This window comes from Manduca sexta, chromosome 1 (assembly GCF_014839805.1).
Source record: "Manduca sexta isolate Smith_Timp_Sample1 chromosome 1, JHU_Msex_v1.0, whole genome shotgun sequence".
NCBI lineage: Eukaryota > Metazoa > Arthropoda > Insecta > Lepidoptera > Sphingidae > Manduca > Manduca sexta.
The window spans coordinates 3,812,304-3,838,138 of NC_051115.1; the positions used below are offsets into that span (position 1 = coordinate 3,812,304).

Below are 25,835 nucleotides of genomic sequence, written 5' to 3' on the forward strand. Positions count from 1 at the left end.
TAAAAGTCCCACTATATATTTTCCCGGGATAGTAGCCTACAACCTGCCCAGGGTCTTATACTATCTCCATACCAAATTTTGCTTTCATATACCACGTCTTATGTAACGTCCCGTTGCCATGGGAACGGGATAAAAAGTCTCCTATGTTCGTCTCCTGGTTCTAAGCTACGTCTCCACCAATTTTCAGCCAAATCGGTTCATCCGTTCTTGACTTATAAATAGTGTAACTAACACCACTTTCTTTTAGGCCCTATGACATCCAGGGGTTCCACAACCTGTTTAACTAAGATACCAATGTTCGTCTCAAGGGTCTTATTAAAAAACTACTGTCCACCTTGTCCAATAACAAATTGCATGCATTTCTTGACGAATAGAGTAGTAAGGGCGAACAACCTCCCACAGGATGTAGTTGCATCAGACAATGTGAACCAGTTTAAGAATAAATCTGACAAATATTTTGCTGGGAAGTGAAACCGGAATCAATAATTACAGGATACAGACGTATCAGTTAAATAACTGCCTGCCTGATAACAAATAATAATAATAATTAACACAAAAATAAAAGAATTAGCGAAATTGTTCCATCCGTTCATCTATCACGCGTGATGTGATGACCAAGGGAAATAGAGATTCATTTTTATATGTACAGGAGAAAAAAGCATAGTATATCGATGGAATATGTTATTTCTACATATTTTTTATTAGCCTTAAGATTGTGGAAAGGCGTCTTGACTCTGTTCAATAATTATGTCATAAATTTGTTCTATTATTACTCTTACATATGTGCTTTTCTTTCTTTTTGAAATAAGAAATAAAGTAATATAATAGGTAATAGTATCACTACTTATTTTATTTTAAATTATTGCTAGTCTGAGATAGCAACTAAATGTAAAATGGAATGAAACTTGACATTTCATTACTCGATCTGGCTCGTTGGGGATGCGAAATGTAAAATGTTATTAACGAATAAAACAATGTAATCATTTTTCAATGCTATTTAATTTATAAACCATTTTAAAAAATCCATATATCTTAAAATTTATTCTTACTTAGACCTATGTATGTTGTTCCATTTTTTTCGTGACCAATCCAATGCAGTTTATAAAAAGTATACACATAAATTACTGTTCGAATATCGTTAAAACGGGGTCAATAGACACGAAATATATATCAAAATGATTATTATTCACTAAGAATTGTATTTAGGTATGTACACAGATTATAGATCAATATAAAAATAATTTTCGATAAGCAGTATTGATTTCTTTCTTTTTCACTCCTTGATTCATATTGTCCTAGTTTTAGAGTAGTTGTAACGAAGTATCTACATACACCATAATGTTCTCATAAATACTTTTTGTTAAACTACTTGGTCACATTTTTCCATTGCTCATTAAAAACTAAGGCCGATATTTTCCGTTTCGCGCCATTTTAGCTGTCATATTCAGTCTCTTCATTTTCTGCAAACGATTCTACCTGTGTATAGCTAGAATCGCTATATTCACCATCTGAAGTTTGACTGGATGATGATTGTTCAAAAGCGGATTTATATTCACGTTCTGATTGCCAACCATTACTATCTTCGTAACTTTGTTTGTTCGATTTAAAACTTGAACTACGCTGCGATTTTCTTAATTCGTAGCTTTCTTCGTGATTATTGCTATATTCAGACTGGTCGAAGTTTTTAGTATCAGAGCTCCTAGAACTCTTTGACCAGTGTTTAGATTCATATTCTCCGGAATACGACGAGTGTTCTTTTCTAATGGACTTTCCGTAGTTTTTACTTGAAGACACTTCTGACATTTCGTATTTGTTTTCATCAGAAATTGTTTTGGTTTTACTTTGCGAGGAGCTTCCGGAACTGATCTGTTCGGATTTACTCACGCCATTTTGGTGACCAGACCTTTTGTCGTTCTCCTCATCATTTCCACTTTCATGTCTGTTTTTATTCACTTTTACTTCTTTGTCGGCTTTTTGTTTATTTGAACTAGAATCTTGCTTATCAGAATTGATAATGGGTGATGAACTACCAACCTTGGCCCCTTGGTTATATAAACTCGATCCACTATCGACAATTTGAGAATTATCATCGCTTAATTCTTGGTTATTAGAATTGGAGGAGTCAGGATTAGACCCACCAGAAACTTCGTTTTCAGACCTGGATGATCCCTTAGACTCGTCAGTATTAGATTTAGAAGAGCTTTGTGCTTCACTCTTACTTTCTACTGATCCGTCTTTAGAATTGGAAGAGCTTTGTGCTTTACTCTTACTTTCTACTGACCCATCTTTAGAATTGGAAGAGCTTTGTGCTTTACTCTTACGTTCTACTGATCCATCTTTAGAATTAGAAGAGCTTTGTGCTTTACTCTTACTTTCTACTGACCCATCTTTAGAATTGGAAGAGCTTTGTGCTTTACTCTTACTTTCTACTGATCCATCTTTAGAATTAGAAGAGCTTTGTGCTTCACTCTTACTTTTTACTGATCCATCTTTAGAATTGGAAGAGCTTTGTGCTTTACTATTACTTTCTACTGATCCATTTTTAGAATTAGAAGAGCTTTGTGCTTTACTCTTACTTTCTACTGATCCATCTTTAGAATTGGAAGAGCTTTGTGCTTTACTCTTACTTTCTGCTGTTCCGTCTTTAGAATTAGAAGAGCTTTGTGCTTCACTCTTACTTTCTACTGATCCATCTTTAGAATTGGAAGAGCTTTGTGCTTTACTCTTACTTTCTACTGATCCGTCTTTAGAATTGGAAGAGCTTTGTGCTTTACTCTTACTTTCTACTGATCCATCTTTAGAATTGGAAGAGCTTTGTGCTTTACTCTCACTTTCTACTGATCCGTCTTTAGAATTAGAAGAGCTTTGTGATTTACTGATACTTTCTACTGATTCTTGCTTAGAATTGGAAGAACTGGATGATGGACTTGACGTTTTAGAACCCTGATTTTTGGAAGATCCATTGCCTGTTTTGGATTCTGAATCATTAGATCCCTGTTTTATTTTATTGTCTTTATCTTGACTTCCAGATTTATTATGTTTCGGTCCTCTCTTGCCAGATCTATCCTTGCTTTGACCCTTTCTACATTGGAGCCGTCCTTCACGCACATCATCATCGGAACCTTTGTTCTTTCCTGCGCCTGAGTCTTTATGTCCTTTATTATCTCCTTTACTTGCGCCTTTCTTATTACCTTTTTTAGACTCTTTGTTGCCTCCAGTTTTATCATTGTTAACCTTATCGGATTTGCTTTCACTGGATGCAGATGCGGAACTTTGACTTTTAGATCCTTGTTTACTGGAAGAGCTAGAAGAGTTGGAAGTACTGCTTGATTTGCTGGATTCTTCATTTTTGGATTTTTTCGTGCTACCTGTATTATTACCTTTATCAGAGCCTGTAGTTTTATAATTATCATTGTCGCTTTCATCACGAGATTTGGAATAGTTTTTTCCTGATTTTTGGCCTTTGTCTAAGAGTTCATCTCGTTTATCAGAATCAAAGTCAACCTCTTTACCAGATTTAGAACTGTTATTTCCTGACTTGTTGTCCTTGCCTGAGTGCTTATCTTTCTTATCGGAATCAAAGTCGCTCTCTTCGCGAGATTTGGAACCGGTATTTTCTGACTTGTTGCCTTTATCTGAGTGTTTATCTTTTTTATCAGAATCATTGTCAGCCTTCTTGCCAGATTTAGAACTGTTATTTCCTGACTTGTTGTCCTTGCCTGAGTGCTTATCTCGTTTATCAGAATCATTGTCAGCCTCCTTACCAGATTTAGAACTGTTATTTCCTGACTTGTTGTCCTTGCCTGAGTGCTTATCTCGTTTATCAGAATCATTGTCAGCCTCCTTACCAGATTTAGAACTATTATTTCCTGACTTGTTGTCCCTGCCTGAGTGCTTATCTCGTTTATCAGAATCGTCGTCAGCGTCTTTACCAGATTTAGAGCTGTTATTTCCTGACTTGTTTCCTTTACCCGAGTGCTTTTCTCGTTTATCAAAATCGTCGTCATCGTCTTTGCCAGATTTAGAATTGTTATTTCCTAACTTGTTTCCTTTACCTGAGTGTTTATCTCGTTTATTAGAATCGTCGTCAGCGTCTTTACCAGTTTTAGAACTGTTATTTCCTGACTTGTTGTCCTTGCCTGAGTGTTTATCTTTTTTATCAGAATCGTCGTCAGCGTCTTTACCAGATTTAGAACCGTTATTCCCTGATATATAGGAATCATTGTCATCATCACGCGATTTGCCATTGTTGTCATCTTTCCGATCTTTTTTGTCACCATGCTTTTTGTGGGAAGATCCAGTTTGGCTCGATCCTTCATGCTTTGAACCGGAACTCTCGCTTCCGGACTTTTTATCGTTAGTGCCAGAGTTTTTATTACTCTTATTACTCTTATCTTCTATGTTCTTAGAGTCGTCATCTTTGTCACTGGATTTAGTAGCTTTACCCCTGTTGTCCTTACTGGATGAAATTACTTTTTCCGATTCTTGTGTTTTTGAATTCTTGTCCTTTTGAGTACTAGTTTGTTGGTTTCTGTCTTTGTGATTTGACTTTTTATCTTTAGAGGTTTGGGTGTTAGAAGAGTTTTTCGATTCACTTTGAGTTTGCGATGAGGCTTCAGTTTTTGATTTGCTAATGGCACTGCCAGTTTTAGCTTCAGATTTAGCAGAGCTTTTTGTTTGACTCGTGCCAGATTCTTTGCTAGAACTTTCGTCAGAATTTCCGTTTTTAGATGACTTCGATTTTCCACCAGTAGTGGTAGAACTTTGGCTTTCAGCGTTTGAAGAGCTTTTCGACTGGTCAGAATCATCGGAACTTTCGCTCTTGGATTTTGAGGAACTTTTTGTACTAGATTTGTTATTACCTTCAGTTTTTGAAGTAGCAGAGGATGATGATTTACTGGAATTCTCAGAGGCTTTACTTCCAGAGTCTGAGGAGCTTTCTGAATGGCTAGATTTGTCAGAACTTTTGCTTTTCGAATACGAATTGCTCTCTGACTCTCCATTAGACTTTTCAGTTTTAGAGTATGAGGAGCTTTTAGATTGACTAGATCCGTCAGATTTGCCACTTTTGGAGAACGAGGAGTTACCTGACTGGCTAGAACCGTCAGATTTGCTTTCAGAATTATCATTACTTCCTTTACTAGAATCATTCTCCTTACTTTTCTTTTCATTGTCCTTATCTTTCTTTGTGTTATTTTGACTGCCCTCCTTACTTACACCGGACCCGGCAGTACCAACCTCACTATCGCTTTCTTTACTATCATCATCATCTTTGTTGAATTCCGAGTCTTCACACTCGAATAATGCTTCGTTTAGACGATGCTTCTGTATTGGAGTGATGATTTTCTTGATATCCGCGATGCGACTTGAAAGCTCTGGACAAAAATACATTTAGTTTAAACATTATTACTGGTAGGTCTCCCAAATGTGAGAGTCCGCCTGGGTACCACCGCAATGTCAATTTCTGCCGCCAAGCAGAGTGTGTAGTCTCTGTTGTAGGTTTGAAGGACACTGTAGCCAGTGTAACTACTGGACATAAGACTTAACATCTCATGTCTCAGTCGAGCGCAGTGGAATACCAAAAAATACTTTGTAATTCAAGGTGTTGGTGTTTCTACTGTTTATGGATCGTATCGCTTACCTTCAGGCGAGCGGCAAGATCGTCTCGTCATTCAAAGAAATAAAAAAAAACCTAACATGAGTATTTGAAATTATTTATATATAGCATTACGTCTTTTGATTAATCTCTTAAAATATATATTATAAACGTTACTATTGTATACTTACTAAGGCTGTACTTCGATTCTAAGTTCTTGAAGTAGTCAATGAATCCTGCAAAGAAATAAACTTTATAAAACATATGTTTAAGATCACAAAATTCTATGTATATTATAAAGTTGCGCAACAATCAAGTAAGTCGGAATTGTTCCTTTTAAAAAGTTCTAAAAATACACTACTAAAAAAAGTCCCCTATCTGTCTGCTTGACTAAATACGCCATTAACTCAAAAACTACCCAATGAAACTCAATGAAATTTGGTTTGGAAACAGATTGTACCCCTGGGAAAGATAAATGCTACTTTCTATCCGGATAAAATACATAGCGGGACTTTTACCCCACAAAACTGCCATAAACTCAAAAACTTCCCAACGGATCTCGATGAAATTTGGTTTGGATACAGTTTAAAACCTTGGGAAGGATAAAGAGTACTTTTTTTAAGAGGCGAAAATGCGAGCGAAAGTTATACTATAACCCACTTTTTTGTTATGTTTCATGCATCAGTTTTGACAATAAACCTTTTTCTTACTTTCTGCTTTCCTTTTTTTTACTTTACTAGTTGTGCCCACGGTTCAGCCCGCGTAAAAATCAATGTGTTACAAAGTGGTTCCCGCGTAAATCCCGATCCACGAGATTTTGTACAACCACGTGACCTCTTCAACAGTAATCGTTATGTTTCAGTCAATTTACATAAAACCGTAATGTATTAACCTACACCTTCATCAATAATTGCACTATCTTTTAGTAAAAACTGTACAAAAATCCGTTCAGTAGATTTTGAGAAAATCGATCACATACAGACAGAAAAGGAGTCTTTGTTTTATATTATGTATGGATTTCGTACAAATACGTTCAGCTCATTTTGCATTTTACTCCTAATTTTCTTATTTATAATATTAATTAACATAACAATTGTAGTGAAACGTACCTTCAGACACATAGGGGCCCACTGAAAAAGAAAAACAATTATTACTAATAACAAAAACAACTAAATATAATAAAGATTATCTAACAGATAAGGCGTTTAAAATAGCCTAGTTGTGAATGGAAAGAACAAACAAAGCAACAGCTGCAATTAACATTACGCTAAGTCGATGTAGCTAATTTCCGTTAGAAAGCTAATTATTATTTCTTTATCATTTATAAGCTTACAATTTTTTTCTTTATTTTTTTTTCTTTGTGAATTTATCGTTCGTTTTAACGGTGAAGGAAAACATCGTGAGGAAACCTGCACATCTGAGAAGTTCTCTATAGGAATTTCGAAGGTGTGTGAAGTCTACCAATCCGCACTACAGCGTGGTGGACTAAGGCCTAATCCCTCTCAGTAGTAGAGGAGGCTCGTGCTCAGCAGTGGGACAGTATATAATACAGGGCTGATATTATTATATATTATTAATTTTTTTTTCTTTTTGGTATACAATAAATAATTCTTGAATTACACAAAACGCTCAACTATAATTAAATTTATCTTATTTTTGACTTTAAACATCTCTCCTGTATAGTTGTCATTTTCAAGTTAGTGTAGTGTTAAGGCAGCTGTGAAAAGATCCGAAAAAAAACCAAACACACTACTATGCACTTACAATGTTTCAAAAAGAACGCGTAAGTTGAAGTTTAATTTTAAAGTTTGTGATTGGTCGAGACTACGTCAGCCGCGTGTTAGTTTCAACCAATCACAATAAACAGAGTCGTGTTTTTGTGACATTCTAAGCCCACTGACTATTTTTTTTTTTTTTTTTATATTATAATTATATAGCCACGAAGGCTACAAAGTCTTCGAATTAGCCAGTTTAATTATTGCAGCCAGTGTAACTACTAGACATAATAACACATCTCATGTCTCAGACGAGCGCAGTGGAATACCAAACAATGTTTTAATTCAAGGTGTTGGATGGTGTTTCTGCTGTTTATGGATCGTATCGCTTACCATCTGACGAACGGCAAGCTCGTCTCGTTATTCAAAGGAAAAAAAATCTAGGATTCGAATCCAGAACCTTAGCGTTGTAGTCGTACTCGTACCAGCTATGAAACACCACGCCGCCGAAGCATGGCATATTACAGGGTATAATAGTAAAATACTTACATTCAGGATGATACGACTTGCCCAAAGCGCCAAGAATTATGGCCACTGTAAGGAATAATTTTAATATCGTTAGATACGCGTAAATATATATAAGGCTACATTCCAAATATTAATTTCTGTTAAGTAAATGTGGGTAGTAAAATATTTAATTTAACATTGATGACAATTAAATATGCAATTTCGAAAAGGACACATCTCCTAAATATAATATCTAGCTCCCTTATTAATAGACGTTATTTATTTAAGGACGGAGCTGTGATAACAAGTCTGTTTATTCCAACACAACACGACCTCTTCAACAGTAATCATTATATTTCCGTCAATTTACATAAAACCGTAATAAAATTAAATAATTTATTTGTATTAAAAACAAACAAATGTTAATTGTTACAAAACTCAGTTGGTGTACAAATTTTACAGAGTTGTTCATTGCATTTATTTTTAAATTTGTCGCAATAAGAAATAAAACCTGTGATACTTATGCTCGAAGAACCTGTGTTATAGGGATCAAATATATTATTAACTTAGACCTTCGTCAAGAATTACACTATCTTTTAATAAAAACCGTTCAAAAATCATGTGTGTATTCTTTGTGAATTTATCGTTCGCTTTAACGGTGAAGGAAAACATCGTGAGGAAACCTGCACATCTGAGTTCTCTATAGGAATGAGATTGTGTGAAGTCTACCAATCCGCACTACAGCGTGGTGGACTAAGGCCTAATCCCTCTCAGTAGTAGAGGAGGCCCGTGCAGCAGTGGGACAGTATATAATACAGGGCTGATATTACTATTCTATATATTAATTCATTGACAGATAATGAACTAATATAAACATGCAAATTGTATTTAACTTTGGTTTTTAGCTATTTCACGGTATATTAATTAACCATCGCATGAGCCAAAAATGTTTGTATGACAATCTTCTCAATGTCCGCTCTATATACTTAATCTTAGAACTTTGTATCTTTATGTTACTTACATTTTTCGACGACGGTTTCAATAACCTCCTGTTTCCAAGATCCAGCGTCCTCTGAAAAAAAAAACATTAGATATTACCACACTGGAGTTGACAGACGAAAACTTAAAACTAACAGAAACTTTCTACTTCGAGAAATATAAGCATTTTTTTAAATGAAATGACATGAAATTAAATTAAATGATTTATTTGAACCTATTGACCTATATTCTATAGACATGAACGTCCATATAAACTATTTGTTCAAAATCTGAACTAAAATGGCAAGCAAAACTTCACTGTTATAACCTATTTATTCACTTAACAAATAATTTATTTTTTTCACAATTTTTTTTATTCACATTCAGGTTTGCACTTACACTGGCGTTCTTAAACCATGACCGCCACTCCGTACACAACCACAAGCTGTCAATATTGACCATACTAAAGTAAGTTTGATTGGATATCAGTTCAATTCAGTTAAATACAGTGAATGTTCGGAACGCTAAATCTAGTACGTAGTACATATATATCGATGTTTCATTATTTTCATACTTTTTGAATATCATTATTTATAATATAGTTCAATACCTTTCCAATGAATTTTGGATTAAAAAGGTGTGTTAAATATATAAAATATTGTTCTTACGTTTGAATATAGCTGCGAGGTCGAGTATAGTTGATATGATGACCTTAGGGGCTCCTGTAAGAAGAAAATCATTAGAAACCACATATAAATCAAATTATTATAAACAGGATGCATCTGAATTTACTCGCTTTAACTGTGAAGGAAAACTTCATGAGTAGCTAAAAATTCTCCATAAGAATTTCGAAGGTTGTGAAATCCCGCACTACAACGTAATGGACTAACCTAAACCTTCTCATTAGAGGTCTAGCAGTGGACAGTTTTCTTGAAAGCAATTTTAACATTGACTAAAATTGTGCCAAAAATCATCCAACTATAACAAATATTTTCACCAAAATATCCCGGTTTTATTTTTCTGATTTTTTTATCATGTAGTTTAATGCGATTGTGGTGTGCGTGGGTGTATTTCTGACTATAAGTGTGTTGTCGCTGCGACGAATTCTCTTAGAGTAGTAGTAGTAGTGGCATTAGGACGCAATTATTAAAATTACTTTTTATTATTATTTATTTTGTTCGAAACTTACACTTATTATTTTACATCTACGGCTCAAGTAACTTATTGTAAAGTGTTATTTCCAAGTAGATAAATATGTGTTTTCATTTAGTAACGCAATGTAAAAAAAACTGAATAGAGAGCTGTGTATGGCAATAATAGAAGATGCCAGTGAATTATTCATTCCTAGCCGAATTTCGGCCATGACCAATCTCAACGGAGATCAGACAGGAGATATTATAGTGCACGAGTGTGTGCAATACACAAGCACTCTCTGTTCCTTCTCATAGTCCGGTGAGACATGACCAGAGAGAGATCAGCAGGAGATATTATAGTGCACAAGTGTGAAATACACAAGCACTATCTGTTCCTTCTCATAGTCCGGTGAGATGACATGACCGGAGAGGGATCAGGACCAACGGCTTTACGTGCATTCCGAGGTATTGTAATTTACCATTAACTTTAATAAGTCAAATAAAATACCTTGAACAGATCTCCAATGAGAGTAAGAATTCTTCTTCAGGATATCTTCGATCTGCTTCCATATCTCATTGAGTTCGTAGAACTTTATTACTTCAGCGTAATTCGCGAAGTCGCCTGTGTACTTCTTGCAGCCCCACTTCTGCCCGAAGTCTCGCTTGCAGAGCCCTAGCTGACGACCTGAAATGTGTATTAATGGTGTATTCTTTGTGAATTATCGCTTACTTTAACGATGAAAACATCGTGAGGAAACCTGCATGCATAGAAGTTCTCTATAGGAATTTTGGGGGTGTTAAGTTTGCCCGCACTACAGCGTGGTAGCCTAATCCCTCTAATTAGAAGGCCCGTGCAGCAGTGGGACAGTATATAATACAGGGCTGATCTCATTATATTATGCTTGTCTTAAAAACAGCTTTCATGTTAGAGGTATATTTGCCGTGCCAGCGACCGTCATGCAAAATGTCATACGACCCATATGGGTGTTGCGTTCCCGGATCAGCCTGTCTGATTTCAAAACATAATTATGCCGATTAGCAAGGGGTAATCTCTTGTGGTAACTTCGCATATCAGGAGCGGTGGGGTCTCTTATCTAATAGCTCTTTCAAGTCTGCAAAGTTACAAACTCGTTAGATAAAAACTTACCTTTCAATAATTTCTTGTAGTGGCTCGTGGAGACGCAGAACTCCATTCTCATAGCGCCGAGGCACACTGAAAATTATTAGAATTACACCCGTATTCATAGACGTTATTTATCTAAGGACGGAGCATTGCTGTGATAACAAGTCTGTTTCTCAGTGCTGACGGCATGGAAGCCGTCGCAGTGCGTAGACATAGGGCCGTTGGGATTGGATAATATTGAGATGCAACTTGAATCTAGTTGGCTGTCAGATAAACAAAGCTAAACAAACAGCAAGTTGTCAGATAAACAAAGCTGAGAAACAGACTTGTTATCACAGCAATGCTCCGTTCTTCGATAAAAAAAACGTCTATGAATATGGGGGTTAGGTTATACTGGTAAGCAGTGATAGACTTTTTAACACGAGAAAATCACGTATTTCTGTCGGACTCGCTGATATTGACCGTTCTGCTAATTAAAGCCTCGCCATTAGAGTCTCTCCTTAATATTGAAGGTGCGCATGTGCATGCAACCGCAATCAAGCAATGATAGATGGAAACGGTCTGCAAAGCCGATGGTCGCAGGTTCTAAACCCACTTCTGACTTTTCAAAGTTACGTCTGTATTTGAATTGTAACTTGCTTTAACGGTGAAGTGAAACATCGTGAAGAAACCTACATACCTTTGCTGATGGTAGAATATTTTATACTGGATAGCGACCATACACAAGGTTTTAAAACCCGTCATAGTGGCACACGTTTTCCAGATTTTTTTTTACATGTTTAAACTATTCGAATAATGATGTTTCATTCAATATGAACTCTGTCGATGTAATAAAATTGTAAAAGGCCTGTCTGTATATTGTAGATATTGAAGAAAATTTAATACGACGGTCTTTTGGCAACAGATGCAAAATATTTTTTTAAAAAAATTGTCTTGTTTGTACACGCATCACGCAACAACTGCGTAGAATTGAATGCAGTTTTCACCGATGTGTAGCTAATTATACAACAAACAAACTCATCACGCATTTATCCCCGAAGGGGTATGCAGAGGCGCAACCAGGGTACCCAATTTTCGCCAAGTGTGTTCCGTCCCATGATGTGATATGCGAGCCTATCGCCATATCGAGCACAAATTACGAACTCCGGGCTGATACTGAGCAGAAAACCCAATACCACTTTGCCGACGCGGGATTCGAACCCAGAACCTCGGATCGCTGCCGTACCGCGCATGCAGTACAAAGTATCCCGGGAAAAAATAAAAGGGAACTTTTAGCCCGAAAAAAAATTCACGCTGAGACTCGATCTAAACCTAGTATGAATAAATATTTGATACTTACTTTTATGTAATGCTGATCCCACTGAAAATAAATAAATAATGTTAGATTATTAAATATAACCTATATGTCTACACGTTAATTGGGTAGACGATTTTTTTTTAATTACATTTATCAATAATCTATCGAGAAAGAATTTTCAAAATCCACGCAATAATGAATAAGTTATAACCTTTGAAAGTAGGTGGAAAAGGAAGCTGTCAAATTACAGTAATAGTGAAATGTGACTTCAGAGGGTCTACTTCGAAAAACAAAATCCGTAGTTTCAGATGAGGGATCGCACGTTTTGTTACTACTAAGTGTTACGGATCCGATCTGTTCATCGCAATATTTCAGACATGGAGTTTGTAAGAACTTATACTATCACTTTTTAAAACCATCTGCGAGGATAAAGTTCCACTGCTCCCTCCAAAATAAAATATACGAGAAATTGATCCTACCACTAAAGTAAGCTACAGAACGGTGACGGATAGTAATTTGGTAGTAAAGTTAAATCCGAAGTTCGTCGTTTCTTCGCTTCGGACCGACGTTTCGACGTTCGTTTTTCGAAGTAGACCCTGGGACCCAGCCGTCCCAAATGCGCCGAAGAGGGCCACCGCGGAGTTTTAGCTGGTAGGCCGTGCATAGGTTAAGTTGTATATAGGGTTAGGGACTCGGCCCGGAGGTCGCCCGAAGGTCACCATCAAATCCGGGCGGCTCAACGCCGGGCCGTAAGGCACGATTACCCCAGCATAACCGCTCGGTCACCTCCCACGAAGGTTGAGCGGTAGTAATAAGGCACTTTCTCCGCGAAAACAAAAAAAAAAAAGACCCTGGGACCCGGGGTTCGAAATCGAGACCTCTGCAGTCGAACCGTAATACAACTACTTCTTTCTAATTAATAACTGATCCATACTCCTCCGAGGCAATTCTTGTGCGCTCTGTCTCCACACCTCACGCCCGCACGGGGTACATTTGTCGCTCTAGACACACAGTTCAGTGTATACCTCATAGTTGTAACATATTGAGGCCTATGAGCTCGTGAACATTTCCTGGCTTTCTTTCTTCCTCGCATCTTAAGAGGGTACCTTCTCTACACACTTCTGTGTATACGTCGTGGTTGCCAATTCACCTTGAGGTCTATAACGGCTCGCGAACATTTCCTGGCTTTCTTTCTTCCTCCCATTCTAAGCGAGTTCCTTCTTCCCCACATTTTCTTCCCTGGCTATCCTCTCCCAAATTTCCTACAAGACCCTGCAGTCGATAATCCGTGATTCCAGTATCCCATTCATAATTTCCCTTCCTCCCCCACATTTCCTTCCACAGATTTAGATTCTTCCTTCCACCTTTCCTCGAGGGTCCTACAGCAGCCATAGCTAGACTTGAATTTAAGATAGGGCAGCAGAGGTTAATTTTTTTTTTCTGGTCCCCCTATCCAGGACAAGGAATGTTTGTTTTTTTTTCTTTGTCTATTTTTTGTTCTTTTTATTCCTATACTAATAACATTTGAGCCTTACTTTACCTTACTTTATCTAACTATCTTACTTACATTCTAGCATAGTTACTACTTATTCTACTTATCTTACTCTATTTAACAATTTGGGTAGCAGTGGTTACAGCTAGGGCGGAAGTGAAAATGTTACTAGATCTGATCTGGTCAATCGATTTTTGGCTTTCTTAATACTGGCGTCAGCTTAATACTTGCATAATTTTTCGTGTAATATACAGAGTGTAACAAAATTCCTTTCAATTTCGGGACCAACTTCCAAATCGTGAAATAAAAAACCCGCTGGTCCATATATTTTGATTGAGTAATTATGTATAATTTAGTTGATTAAGTTAGGGCATTAGTATTTTAAGGTAGGGCATTGCCCCACAATGCCCCCCCCCCCCCCCTCTAGCTACGGTCATGTCCTGTATTCGCAAAGCCGGGAATACGGTATTCCTCCGTGTTGATTGCATAAAAAAAATCTATACTTACACCCAGGCAGCCATCCATCGAGAATGAGTCCAGCCGCTTTCCCAGCTGAAAATGATGTCAAATTAAGTACATTCTTTGTGAAACGTTTAATATAAGTGGGGAAAAATGACGATAAGTTGCGCGTGCGCTTGCATGCTGGAGAAGTGGGTAGAAACAGTGCAATTGGAGTTGTCAGAGTGCAGTCGGGGTTACCAGAAAAATTACTTAATAAAATAGACAATTTAATAAGGAATATACTAACGTAATTCCAGTAAGCTCTTGTTTAATTTGCCCAATGTAAGAACGAACTACGCTCAAAACACATTTATCTTTAGAGTCTGTAATGAGTACAATAAAAAAATTTCTCATATAGACCTATTTACAGGCTCCTACTTAAAGTTTAAAAAAACATATTAGAGTGTATGTAATTTTAATTAAACTTTTTGTTTTATGTTTTATCTTTTGTACTAGTTTTGCTCTTAATTTGATATTACGGTATTTTCAATATTTATCAGTGAAAACTTTACTGGTCTATGTATTAGTCTTAATGTCATTAATATTATATATATAACTGTACTGTTTGTTTTCCAAATATAATAAAATAAAATAAATAAAATAAATATTTTATAGTTAAAATTGATCAAAGAGGCTTACAATTGATCTTTAATAAAATTATTTTTAAGTCTTTGCATATTCCCGCCGTACCTCATGCGAAAATGTATACAACGAATGCTCATGGACATTTGCTCAGAAAAAGGTATTAAGAACTCACCTCCAACAACTATGTTTAGACCATCGTCCCAACTTTCGGCGTGTTCTGAAAAAAAGAGCATTATATATAGTAACTCAATCCGCCATTTTTATTTTATTTATATTTTTTGGGCTCGACTTTTTTTTGCTTTGAATGACGATGCGAGCCGTTTGCCTAATGGTAAGCGATACGATCCATAAACAGTAGAAACACAAACACCTTGAATTACAAAGTATTGTTTGACACCTTGAATTACAAAGTATTGTTTTGCCATCTTGATACATTACATGTTAAGTCTTATTATGTCTGTGGGGGATTTCTCACCACATATATTTATGTAAGTTGGCAACCCCGAAGGCACGCCAACACACCCCCGCCAACGGCGGACTGTGATATACGTTACACGAATAAACTCGATTTACTATTTTTACCGAAGCTTTTGTGTTCCTTATTTAATCGAAGACATACAATCTGTGAAACCCACATTGGTGACCCCGACGTGATCTGAACACGCAATAATACGTCTCGAAGGAACATCGAGGAAAACTGCTGCCAATAAATACGTCTCAGCGACCGGCCAGTATTGCCGAACAAGTTTGGTTCGAGGGGCTGCTTATTAGACGTCTGGACATTCCTCAAGAACAACGGTAACACCTTTCTTTTATTTAAAGAACATCGTTCGAAACTGGTGCTGTGCGGTGGTGGAAACTCACATCGTTGTGACTTAAACCGCCGTCTTTGAATGACGGCCGCTTATCCTGCTTCAATCGGGATTGACTTAAATGTGAATGTCCGTGGTGCTTCGGAAAATAAGCCGTCCAAATTACTGTGTACTAACTTTTCTTCGAGTATATCTACCTAACTACTTAATTAATTTAGTAAATGGTTATGGATGCATGACTATATCACAGCTATATCTGCCAGTATAAAAAGTTGTGTCAGCAAAAGAAAGAACAATATAACTTGTCAGTGGTGTCTTCAGAATTCCTATCAGTGTATTCACAGACCTACTTTTATTATTTGAAAAGCATCCTAACAAACCGGCTGTCACAAATAAATTTAAAATTGCTTTTACTATAACTTGCCTATTGTAAATATAAATTAATAAATTAACAACAGCCAATACAAGGGCTTAAATAAAACAATGCACATAATTGTTATAAATATTCACTATTAATTATTAACTGAAATTTGCCTACTTATTTTGAATTTCTTTTGTACTTCATTTGCATATTGTGTCTGTAATATATAAGTTATTTTAATCTTTGGTGGTTGGAAAACCTGCAACAATTGCTGTATATTACCTTATGTTTAGAAAATATGTTTTGGGCAGCATTGCTATTGAAATAATTATTTGTTTCCGGGACTGCATAAAAAGTGCATTAACATTATAACTTTAAGGTTCAGGGCTTGCATGTATTTTATTTTAGCTCTTATGTTATATATCAGGTGTCCTGTGATTTTATAGCATTGCCTTGTGCATGTAATAATTGTTCATAATAATTTATTTTTAATTATCTGTGTTTGCTTGGGTGATTTGCTTAAATATGGCTACGGAAGAGCAACTCTATTCACAAATAAAAGATTTACAGCAACAACTAGCAGAGTTGCAAGTAAAGTCACCACTTCAACCAGGCAGTGTGTATGGGGTCTCAGTGAAATTACCCTCATTTTGGCGAGACAAACCTGCTATATGGTTTGTTCAGGCGGAAGCCCAATTTGAGATCTCCGGCATCAAACAGGATGTGACAAAATATGGTCATGTTATTTCCACTCTGGACATGCGGATGGCTGAGGAAATTGAGGATATACTTGCTAATCCTCCCGCTGAAAATAAATATGAAAATTTAAAAAAGGAAATAATTGCTCGATTTTCAGCATCTAAAGAACAGCGGGTTAGAAACCTTTTGAGTGATATTCAGCTGGGGGACCGCAAACCTTCTGCATTCCTCCGCCATCTGCGTTCTCTTGCCGGCTCTTCCACTAGTGATGAAGATATCATTAGAGAATTGTGGATGCGGAGACTTCCTAGTGAAGTGCAGCGCATTCTTATGGCTCAGCGAGATCTTCCTCTTGACAAGGTCGCTGAAATTGCTGACGCCATTGTGGAAGCTCCTTCTTCCTCAGCCCCCCCTATCGTAGTGAATGCTGCTTCGTTACCTTCGGAACTGCAGGACCTTAAGCAACAATTAGTGATGTTGCAGAAACAATTTTCAGATTTTGCGCGACAATCGCGGTCTTCTGCAAGAGGCAGATCCCTTACCTCAAGGTCGCGTTCCAAATCCTCTACGCGTTCCGGTGTTTGTTGGTACCATAAAAAATTCGGTAAGAAAGCTTCTAAATGCATCAACCCTTGCGAATGGAAGCCATCGCTACAGGAAAACCCGACCAGCAATCAGTAGAGGCGGCATCTGATTGCGTTTCTCCCGGCCGCCGGTTATTCGTGACTGATTCCAACACTAGAATTCGGTTTTTAGTCGATACTGGCTCCGACATCTGTTGTTATCCTCGCAACTTAGTAAAGTCCCACGAAAAACCCTCTGACTTTGACCTCCGTGCTGCTAATGGCAGCCCAATAAAAACGTATGGCACCATTGCCTTACGGCTTAATTTAGGATTGCGCCGGGATTATAGGTGGAATTTTACAGTTGCAGAGGTGGGTATGCCTATCATCGGTTCCGATTTCTTGGCACATTACCACCTATTGCCAGACTGCCATAACCTGCGGCTGATAGACGGCACCACACGGTTATCCGTGTCTGCTATTATAGCCCATATTTCACAGTCCAGTGTGAAAACAATTTTGGCTGGGGACTCTCCTTTCCTGGAGATTCTTAAAGAATTTCCAGAAATTACGCGGCCACCTGGACTGCAACGGACTGTGAAACATTCTACAGTACATTACATCCTCACATCTGAAGGACCACCAATCACGAGTCGTTCACGCAGACTTGCAGCACAAAAGTTGCATGCGGCTAAGAAGGAATTTGAGGATATGGTCGCTTGCGGAACAGCCCGTCCGTCGAAAAGCCCTTGGTCTTCACCCTTACATATGGCTAAAAAGGGCGAAAATGGGTGGCGTCCTTGTGGGGATTACCGTGCGTTGAACGCCCGCACCGTCCCGGACCGATACCCCGTTCGTCATATCGGAGACTTTAGTCAGGACCTAGCTGGTTCCACAATATTTAGCACACTAGATTTGGTCAAGGCATACCAACAAATTCCGGTTCATCCACCCGACGTGGCTAAAACAGCTATCATAACACCATTCGGGTTATTTGAATTCCCCTATATGACGTTCGGGCTTCGTAATGCCGGTCAGACCTTTCAGAGGTTCATTGACGAGGTCGTGCGGGGACTTAACTTCTGTTTCCCATATGTGGATGACATTTTGGTGTTCTCCAGTACTCCTGAAGAGCACGTTGAACACCTACGCACGTTGTTCAAACGACTATTCGAATACGGGGTAGTCGTAAATCCTTCAAAATGTGTATTGGGTGCAGACGAGGTCACATTCTTGGGACACCGTATTTCCAAAAACGGAACATCTCCGCCACCCGAGAGAATTAGAGCCCTGCAGGATTTTCCTTTACCAAAAACGGTAGAAGGCCTACTTAGGTTTCTTGGAATGGTAAATTTTTACCGCCGATTTCTCCCGAGAGCTGCCGAGTTACAGGCACCACTAATAAATATTTTAGCAAATACTCAGCTCAAAGGTGCCAAACCCGTTCCGTGGACGCCCGAAGCCGAAATGGCATTTCAAAAGTGCAAAGACCACTTAACCAAAGTGACCCTCCTCGCTCACCCCGATAACACTGCCCCCGTAGGTTTATTTACTGACGCCTCCTCCACCCATGTTGGTGCTTGTCTCCAACAAAGGGTCGATGATGACTGGCAGCCTCTCGCCTTTTTCAGCAAGAAGCTCACAACTCGTCAATCGACCTGGCCCGCTTATTATCGGGAATTGCTAGCGGTTTACGAGGCTGTCCAGCATTTTCGGCACGTGTTGGAGGCACAGCACGTGACAATTTATACTGATCACAAACCTTTAATCTACGCCTTTTCCCAACGTCGCGAGAAACTACCTCCGCCGCAATTAAACCAGCTAACATTTATCTCGCAGTTTACAACTAGTATCGTTCACGTTAGTGGCAAAGACAACGTAGTTGCGGATACAATGTCTCGCGTGGAGTCTATCAATTTACTAGACGACTATGGCGCTCTCGCCAAAGATCAAGAAAACGACTCAGAACTTAAAGAAATGATCTCTAAGTCTTCTCTTAAACTAGAAAAAGTACCAATACCTGGGAAAAATCTATCAATTTTTTGCGACACGTCCACAGGGAAACCTCGTCCTTATTTGACCCCTCCATTTCGCCGAGCTTATTTCAATAAGCTTCATGATCTTAGTCACCCGGGCGCGCGAGGTTCCGCGCGACTGGTAACTGATCGCTTTATTTGGCCTGGCATAAATAAGGACTGTCGCGAGTGGGCTCGTTTCTGCACCGTATGCCAACGTAGCAAAGTTACGCGACATACATCTGCGCCCATAGGAAACATCACCAGCCCGACTAAGCGTTTTCGCCATATTCACATCGACATCATTGGACCGCTTCCACCGAGCAGTGGATACCAGTATTGCCTCACGGCCATCGATAGGTATACGAGGTGGCCTGAGGCTTGGCCCATGAGTGGCATTACCGCAGAAGAAGTAGCCGAAACATTCTTTCGGGAATGGATTTCGCGGTATGGTGTTCCCAAATTGTCACGACCGATCAGGGCAGACAATTTGAGTCCGCACTCTTCCAGTCCCTAATGCAGTTCTGCTCGACTACGCGGACTCGAACCACGAGCTACCATCCCTGCGCGAACGGTTTAGTAGAACGCATGCATAGAACCTTGAAAGCGGCTCTCATGTGCCACGATGCTTCCTGGTCTAAGGCTTTACCAGCCGTCTTACTAGGAATGCGGTCAGCACTTAAGGATGATATCCAAGCTTCTCCTGCCGATTTGGTCTACGGGGAACCTCTCCGGTTGCCCGGTGAATTTATAATACCCCCAGACCACACAGAGACCAACAAAGATGTCCCTCCTTTTATATCCCAACTCAGGCGCCATATATCACTACTGCGCCCTATTCCCGTTCACCGCCACGGACAAAAACGGTCCTTTGTATTTAAGGACTTAGAAACGTCTACTCATGTGTGGCTTCGTGACGATACAGTTCGGCCGTCTTTAAAACCGCCATATTCTGGACCTTTTAAAGTAGTAAAAAGAACAGAGAAAACATACACAATCACTATGGGGGATAAAACTGTTGTAGTAAGCATCGACAGACTCAAGCCAGCGTTTATCGAGGTTGAAAATAATCCAAAACACTGTACTTCAAACACCACTACTCCCTTAACTAACACAGAGGAAGATCCAGCGCCGGTCGTAAAGAGGGTAACGCAGAAACCCTATACTACACGATCTGGCAGAAAGGTGACTTTTAAAACCCGTATTGACGTATAGTGTATAGATGTTTAGTTTAAGGATTCTTACATATTATATCTTAAGAATTGTTATAAGTAATTGTTCTAGTGTCAAGAATTTTCCTTTATTTCTTTATTTTATTTCTTTCTCTCATTGTACCGTCAGGTCAGTTGTATTGTGTTTCACCTATTAGATTGTATTGTGTTATACCTTTTGGATTGTATTGTGTTATACCTTTTGGATTGTATTTTGTTATACCTATTGAATTGTGTTATGTGGGACTTATTGTGTAGTGTTGTTTCATATTGCAATGTCTGATACTTATTCTATTGTTAAAAAAAATAGTTATCTTTAGAAAATAAGTATTATTTTTGTAACTATTTTTTTCCCCTCCGTGGGGGGGTGATGTGGGGGATTTCTCACCACATATATTTATGTAAGTTGGCAACCCCGAAGGCACGCCAACACACCCCCGCCAACGGCGGACTGTGATATACGTTACACGAATAAACTCGATTTACTATTTTTACCGAAGCTTTTGTGTTCCTTATTTAATCGAAGACATACAATCTGTGAAACCCACATGTCCAATAGTTACACTGGCTGCAATATTCTTCAATCGGAACACAACACTGCTGCTTACAAGCAAAGTTAAAAATCGTAAACTTACTGAGATTAAAAGGTAATTGTTTACTTCGAATTAACATCGATAAGTTAAAACCTCTTTGTAAACTTTAAAAGTCGAATCTGTGACAGTCTTATTTGGAATAACTTCTTTGTCATCTTTTTTTGTAAGTTATGTCTTCTAGCCAAAGAGTTCTAAGATTATATAGAGGGTACATTGGAAAGATTGTCATACAAAAATATTGCGCTCATGCGATGGTTACTCAATCTACTTTGAAATAGCAATATCGAATATTTTCTGTAAATATATTATTGTTGTATTAATATCCAAGGACGCTGTGACATCTCATACGGATATGTCAAATAAGAAATCGTCTTATTACCAATTGGTAAGTTTTGGAGTAAGAATTTGGCCCTGATGTACAGTCTATAACTATACATTTGAATGACTGAATCTAGCCTTTCAAACATAATAATATATTTATTTCACACATACATTAAATTGGCACTTCATCATTAGGCTCAGTGGAGTCACTTTGCTTTGTTCGTATAAAAGTAACTTACTGTGATTTGACAGTTCGGCTAAAATCCCTCCGGACTGTCCGCATTTCTCTGTGAAAAAATATTAAAGAATAAAAACATGGCAATCAAATAATAATAATGTGCACAAAAAATATATTTTTTTTGGAATAAATATAGGCTTTATTATTATTATTATTATTAATATGCATGCAGAAGGGTGCAAAACGGAGAGGAATTAAACGAAATTTATATAAAACTAGTTGACCCGACAGACGTTGTCCCGTCTTAACTACTTATGTATGCACGCGCGCATTCTGTCAATCGCTGACAGTTATTTCAAACGATTGACAGTTATATAAAATTAATATTTTCGTTAAGTTTTCTTAAATTTTATAATTTTCATGTAACTTCTATTAGGGAAAGAATTTTCAAAATCAGTTCTGTAATTCTAGAGTTAAACTTCTACAAGCAATCAAACTTTTTCTCTGTATAATATAAGTATACTTTATTTCTAAACTTCTACGTATAGCTATATTTTATTAGTTAAATGACGAGACGAGCATGTTGCTCGCCTGATAATATAACCGCCCATAAACAGTAGAATACTAAACTTTGAATAGTGTATTTGACTATGTTTGTTTTATGCATTTTTTATATAACAGCAATTAGTACAAAAAAAAAATCCTGTTAAAACAGCATTAAAATTCGATAAGAAATGAGGCAGTAATTCAAATTTCAGATATTGCTACGTGCAGGAGGGGAGTGGAGATATCGCTCTGTCTTTTTCTTTCACGCATCGTAATGCCCGCTGGCGTCACATACAAGTATTTCGTCTCTTTTCTGTTTTTTGACACTCACCCCAAATTTTAATGGCTTATAACTCGTGTATTTTTCACCAAATTTCAATAATTTCTTTATTCTTTTGTTTTAAAATTTTTACGCTGTAGATATTTTATAAAAATAAAAAAATAAGTCAAATACTCTATTACAAATGCGTGACGTCAGTGCTCGTCAATTCAAATATATTATAATAAATAAATCAAACTTACTATGATTTATTCCTTTTGCAAGGAAATCTAAAGAAACCAGAGGTCCGGATATCTAGAAAATATAAAACACGTTTAGCATTTTTTGCTGGTGGTAGGAAATACTTTACATACGTGCGGGTAGCAACCGTATACAAGGTGTTAAAATCCGCTATACTGCCGTGCTAAGCTCTAAAGCGGTATCTCAAAACATATCAAAATCTTGATTTTTATGTCGTCGAATATCTTAAAGAAATACCCACCCAAACAACTTACCTAAATAACGGTATCTTGTTTAGAACTTGTTAAAAAAACCTAAGAGTTTCTCTATCTCAGTTTTACATACAAAACTATATTTACAAAACTTCGATTATCTCGAAATAAGGTTTCCCTTACCGCTTTTGCGCTTAGCACGGCAGTATATTTATTTATTTAAGGTTATAGCTTAAGGTCCATTTTCATACATTTTGTTTCACCTTTAATCTGGGTAACTAAACAAGTATTGGCAAGTAAAGAATTTAAATTCACGTCTAGTTAGTGATTAGTTCTCGCAGTTGAAAGAAAAACGTAAAAATAATTAATATGCATGGATATTTCGGCCTTTAAAATTTAATACGACGAAATTGTCAATACTTGTTTAGTTACCCAGATTAAAGGTGAAACAAAATGTATGAAAAATGGACCTTAAGCTATAACCTTAAGGACCTCCAACAAAGGATACAACAAGTATAGTATAGTATAGTATAATAGCCCATGTAAGTGTTGCGTTCCGTCGCCTGCATATCCGGTTCCAACAGGCATAATTGTGTCCGAGGGGACGTCTCTCGTCAGTCGACATTCTGTGACCCTCTCTTACCATCAGGGGCAGCGACGTCGCTTTGCCTTGCTCGTTTAAAAAAGAAACAAAGAGAACTATGAAATAGCCGACGCTATGCTTTCGGGTGCTCTATGCATCCATTTAGTCTCATTTCATCAGCCTACAACTGTCCACTGCTGAACAAAGGCCTCCCCTAGAGCGCGCCACGTTGCTCGCTCCTCCGCTCTCCTCATCCAGCGTCCACCGGCGAATGTCGTCGGACCAGCGAGTCGGAGGTTGTCCTACGCATACGTCCTATTCATATAGTATAGTTTGTTAATACGAGTGTTTGGAAATATTAAGGTTTACTCCACTTACACTGACTTCTGTGGATCCACCGTGTCCACTACGTCCCCTGCCTTCATGATGCTTCCTCCAGGGATAATGTTTGCGATGAGCGGCAACCACAGTCAGCTAAAAACATATTACTTACACTTATTTGTTTACTTGTCTTTCATTTATTTAAAGTCCAATATAAAATGCAATGATAATGTCTTTAGCAGTGGCGAAGAGTGTCATTTTCCGAAATGGGACCCCGATACAACATATACGTACTAAGATGCATAAATGCGGTCGACAAATCGTTCTTATGATAATTAGATTCTAATGATATTCTACCTCAAGGAAAGCCAGCAGGAATCGGGTAATAAGGACTCTTCGCCACTGGTCTTTAGTTATATAAGCAATTACTTATACATTAATTTGGTGAGTATCATAAATGCAACAATGTTTGCCTCTGTGACGAATAAAGCATTTTATTTTATTTATTTACAACCAGTTACAATAACCGATCCCAATCTTTAATCGATTCCGAGAACGAACCAATCCAAGTAACTCATTTGTAAACGTCAAAAAAACCTGTTTTGTTTGGTCTTTTTTGAGATATATCGCAAAAGCGATCGTGATTTCTTATGAAAAATGGCGGTTATTCGAATTTTAAAAGTGCGGAATTTTCAATCGTTAAAGGAAAAGGGGATTTTTAGCCTTTTAGGTGTTATTTTACTATAACAAAGTGTTAAAATACAATTTACAATCTGGAAAATGAGAACGTAAATTAACAATTAATTGATTACGTTATTGTCCATTTATTGAACAGAATTGGGACAGTTAAAGAATGTTTTCTTTAGATTAATGATATATGCAACTTAATGAAGCTAATTAAATTTGTTTCACATGCTTAATAAAATCAAACATTTGGATTTTTTTAAATCATATTTATTTATTTAACATGAAATAGAGCTATTGAATTTATTTTTAATTTGTTAATAACCAATAATTGTATTTGGACTCATTATTATAATTAATTGAAATTATTGATTTATGAATTTATATCTAAGTAATATATTTGATTATAAAAATGACCATTTACTTTAGTTTATTCAAAGTAAAAATTATTTTATCTATTAAGTATTTTAAACATTTTTAAAATAATGTAACTAACTCACCAAAACAGCCAAGATGACAATTTTAATGGACGCCATTTTCTACGACTGTACAATTAATTATAAAATCACAGTATTTATACATAAAATCACGGAATTATATTTGATTTAATAATTTATTCAGTTGTGAAAACAATTATAAATTATAGGATACGAAAATTAAAAACAAACATGGCGGCAGCTGTTACAATAATTCTTTATTTAATTTAATAAGTTTTGGCCATGATTTTGGTAATTTTCGTCACAGATTTATCAATAGGGCTTTAGAGTTAGGCTTTATAATTTAAACGACGCAACAATATTTAGTAAACACAGGTATTTCTTGCTAAAATAATAAATGCCAGATTTGAAGGAAAATACATTAAATTCTCGTAGGCTTACTTTTATGGAAAGGTAAACAATAACTAAATGCTTGTGGTAGGTAAAGTGGCGATGGATAATTGGTTGTGGAACGAACTGCCGAGACGAATGTCCTCAGGTTCAAAACCCAAACAGATCTCTGACTTCTGAAATTATGTGTGTATTCTTTATGAATTATCGCTTGCTTTAACGGTGAAGGAGAACATCGTGAGGAAACCTGCATACCTGAGAAATTTTGAGAATGTATGAAATCTACCAATTCGCATTACAGAGTAGTGGACTAAGGCCTAATTTCTCGGTAGTAGAGGAGACCATTGTAGTTATTATATATTTAATTGTATTTAACTTGTGAGAGTCCGCCTAGGTAGGTTGTATTTTATTTCCAAATCTTTTTTTTACATAGTCACAATAGTTACATAAGCTAACTAACTGACCCAACAGACGTTGTCCCGT

The 25,835-nt window shown here is 37.3% G+C and overlaps 1 protein-coding gene across 1 annotated transcript; it reads right to left on the reverse strand.

Moving 5' to 3' along the window:
• Positions 1 to 1,060: 1,060 nt before the first annotated feature.
• Positions 1,061 to 25,058, reverse strand: LOC115452292 (dentin sialophosphoprotein). Its single transcript, XM_037436404.1, has 15 exons — positions 25,026 to 25,058; positions 23,899 to 23,994; positions 22,749 to 22,800; positions 21,742 to 21,789; positions 15,100 to 15,144; positions 14,349 to 14,393; positions 12,392 to 12,412; positions 11,077 to 11,142; positions 10,438 to 10,614; positions 9,465 to 9,518; positions 8,840 to 8,890; positions 7,861 to 7,905; positions 6,706 to 6,726; positions 5,788 to 5,832; positions 1,061 to 5,375 (listed from the first exon to the last, which is right to left on the reverse strand). Coding segments are annotated over exons 7-15 (4,404 nt in total). The 5' UTR covers positions 12,393 to 12,412; positions 14,349 to 14,393; positions 15,100 to 15,144; positions 21,742 to 21,789; positions 22,749 to 22,800; positions 23,899 to 23,994; positions 25,026 to 25,058; the 3' UTR covers positions 1,061 to 1,431.
• Between the last annotated feature and the right edge of the window lie 777 nt (positions 25,059 to 25,835).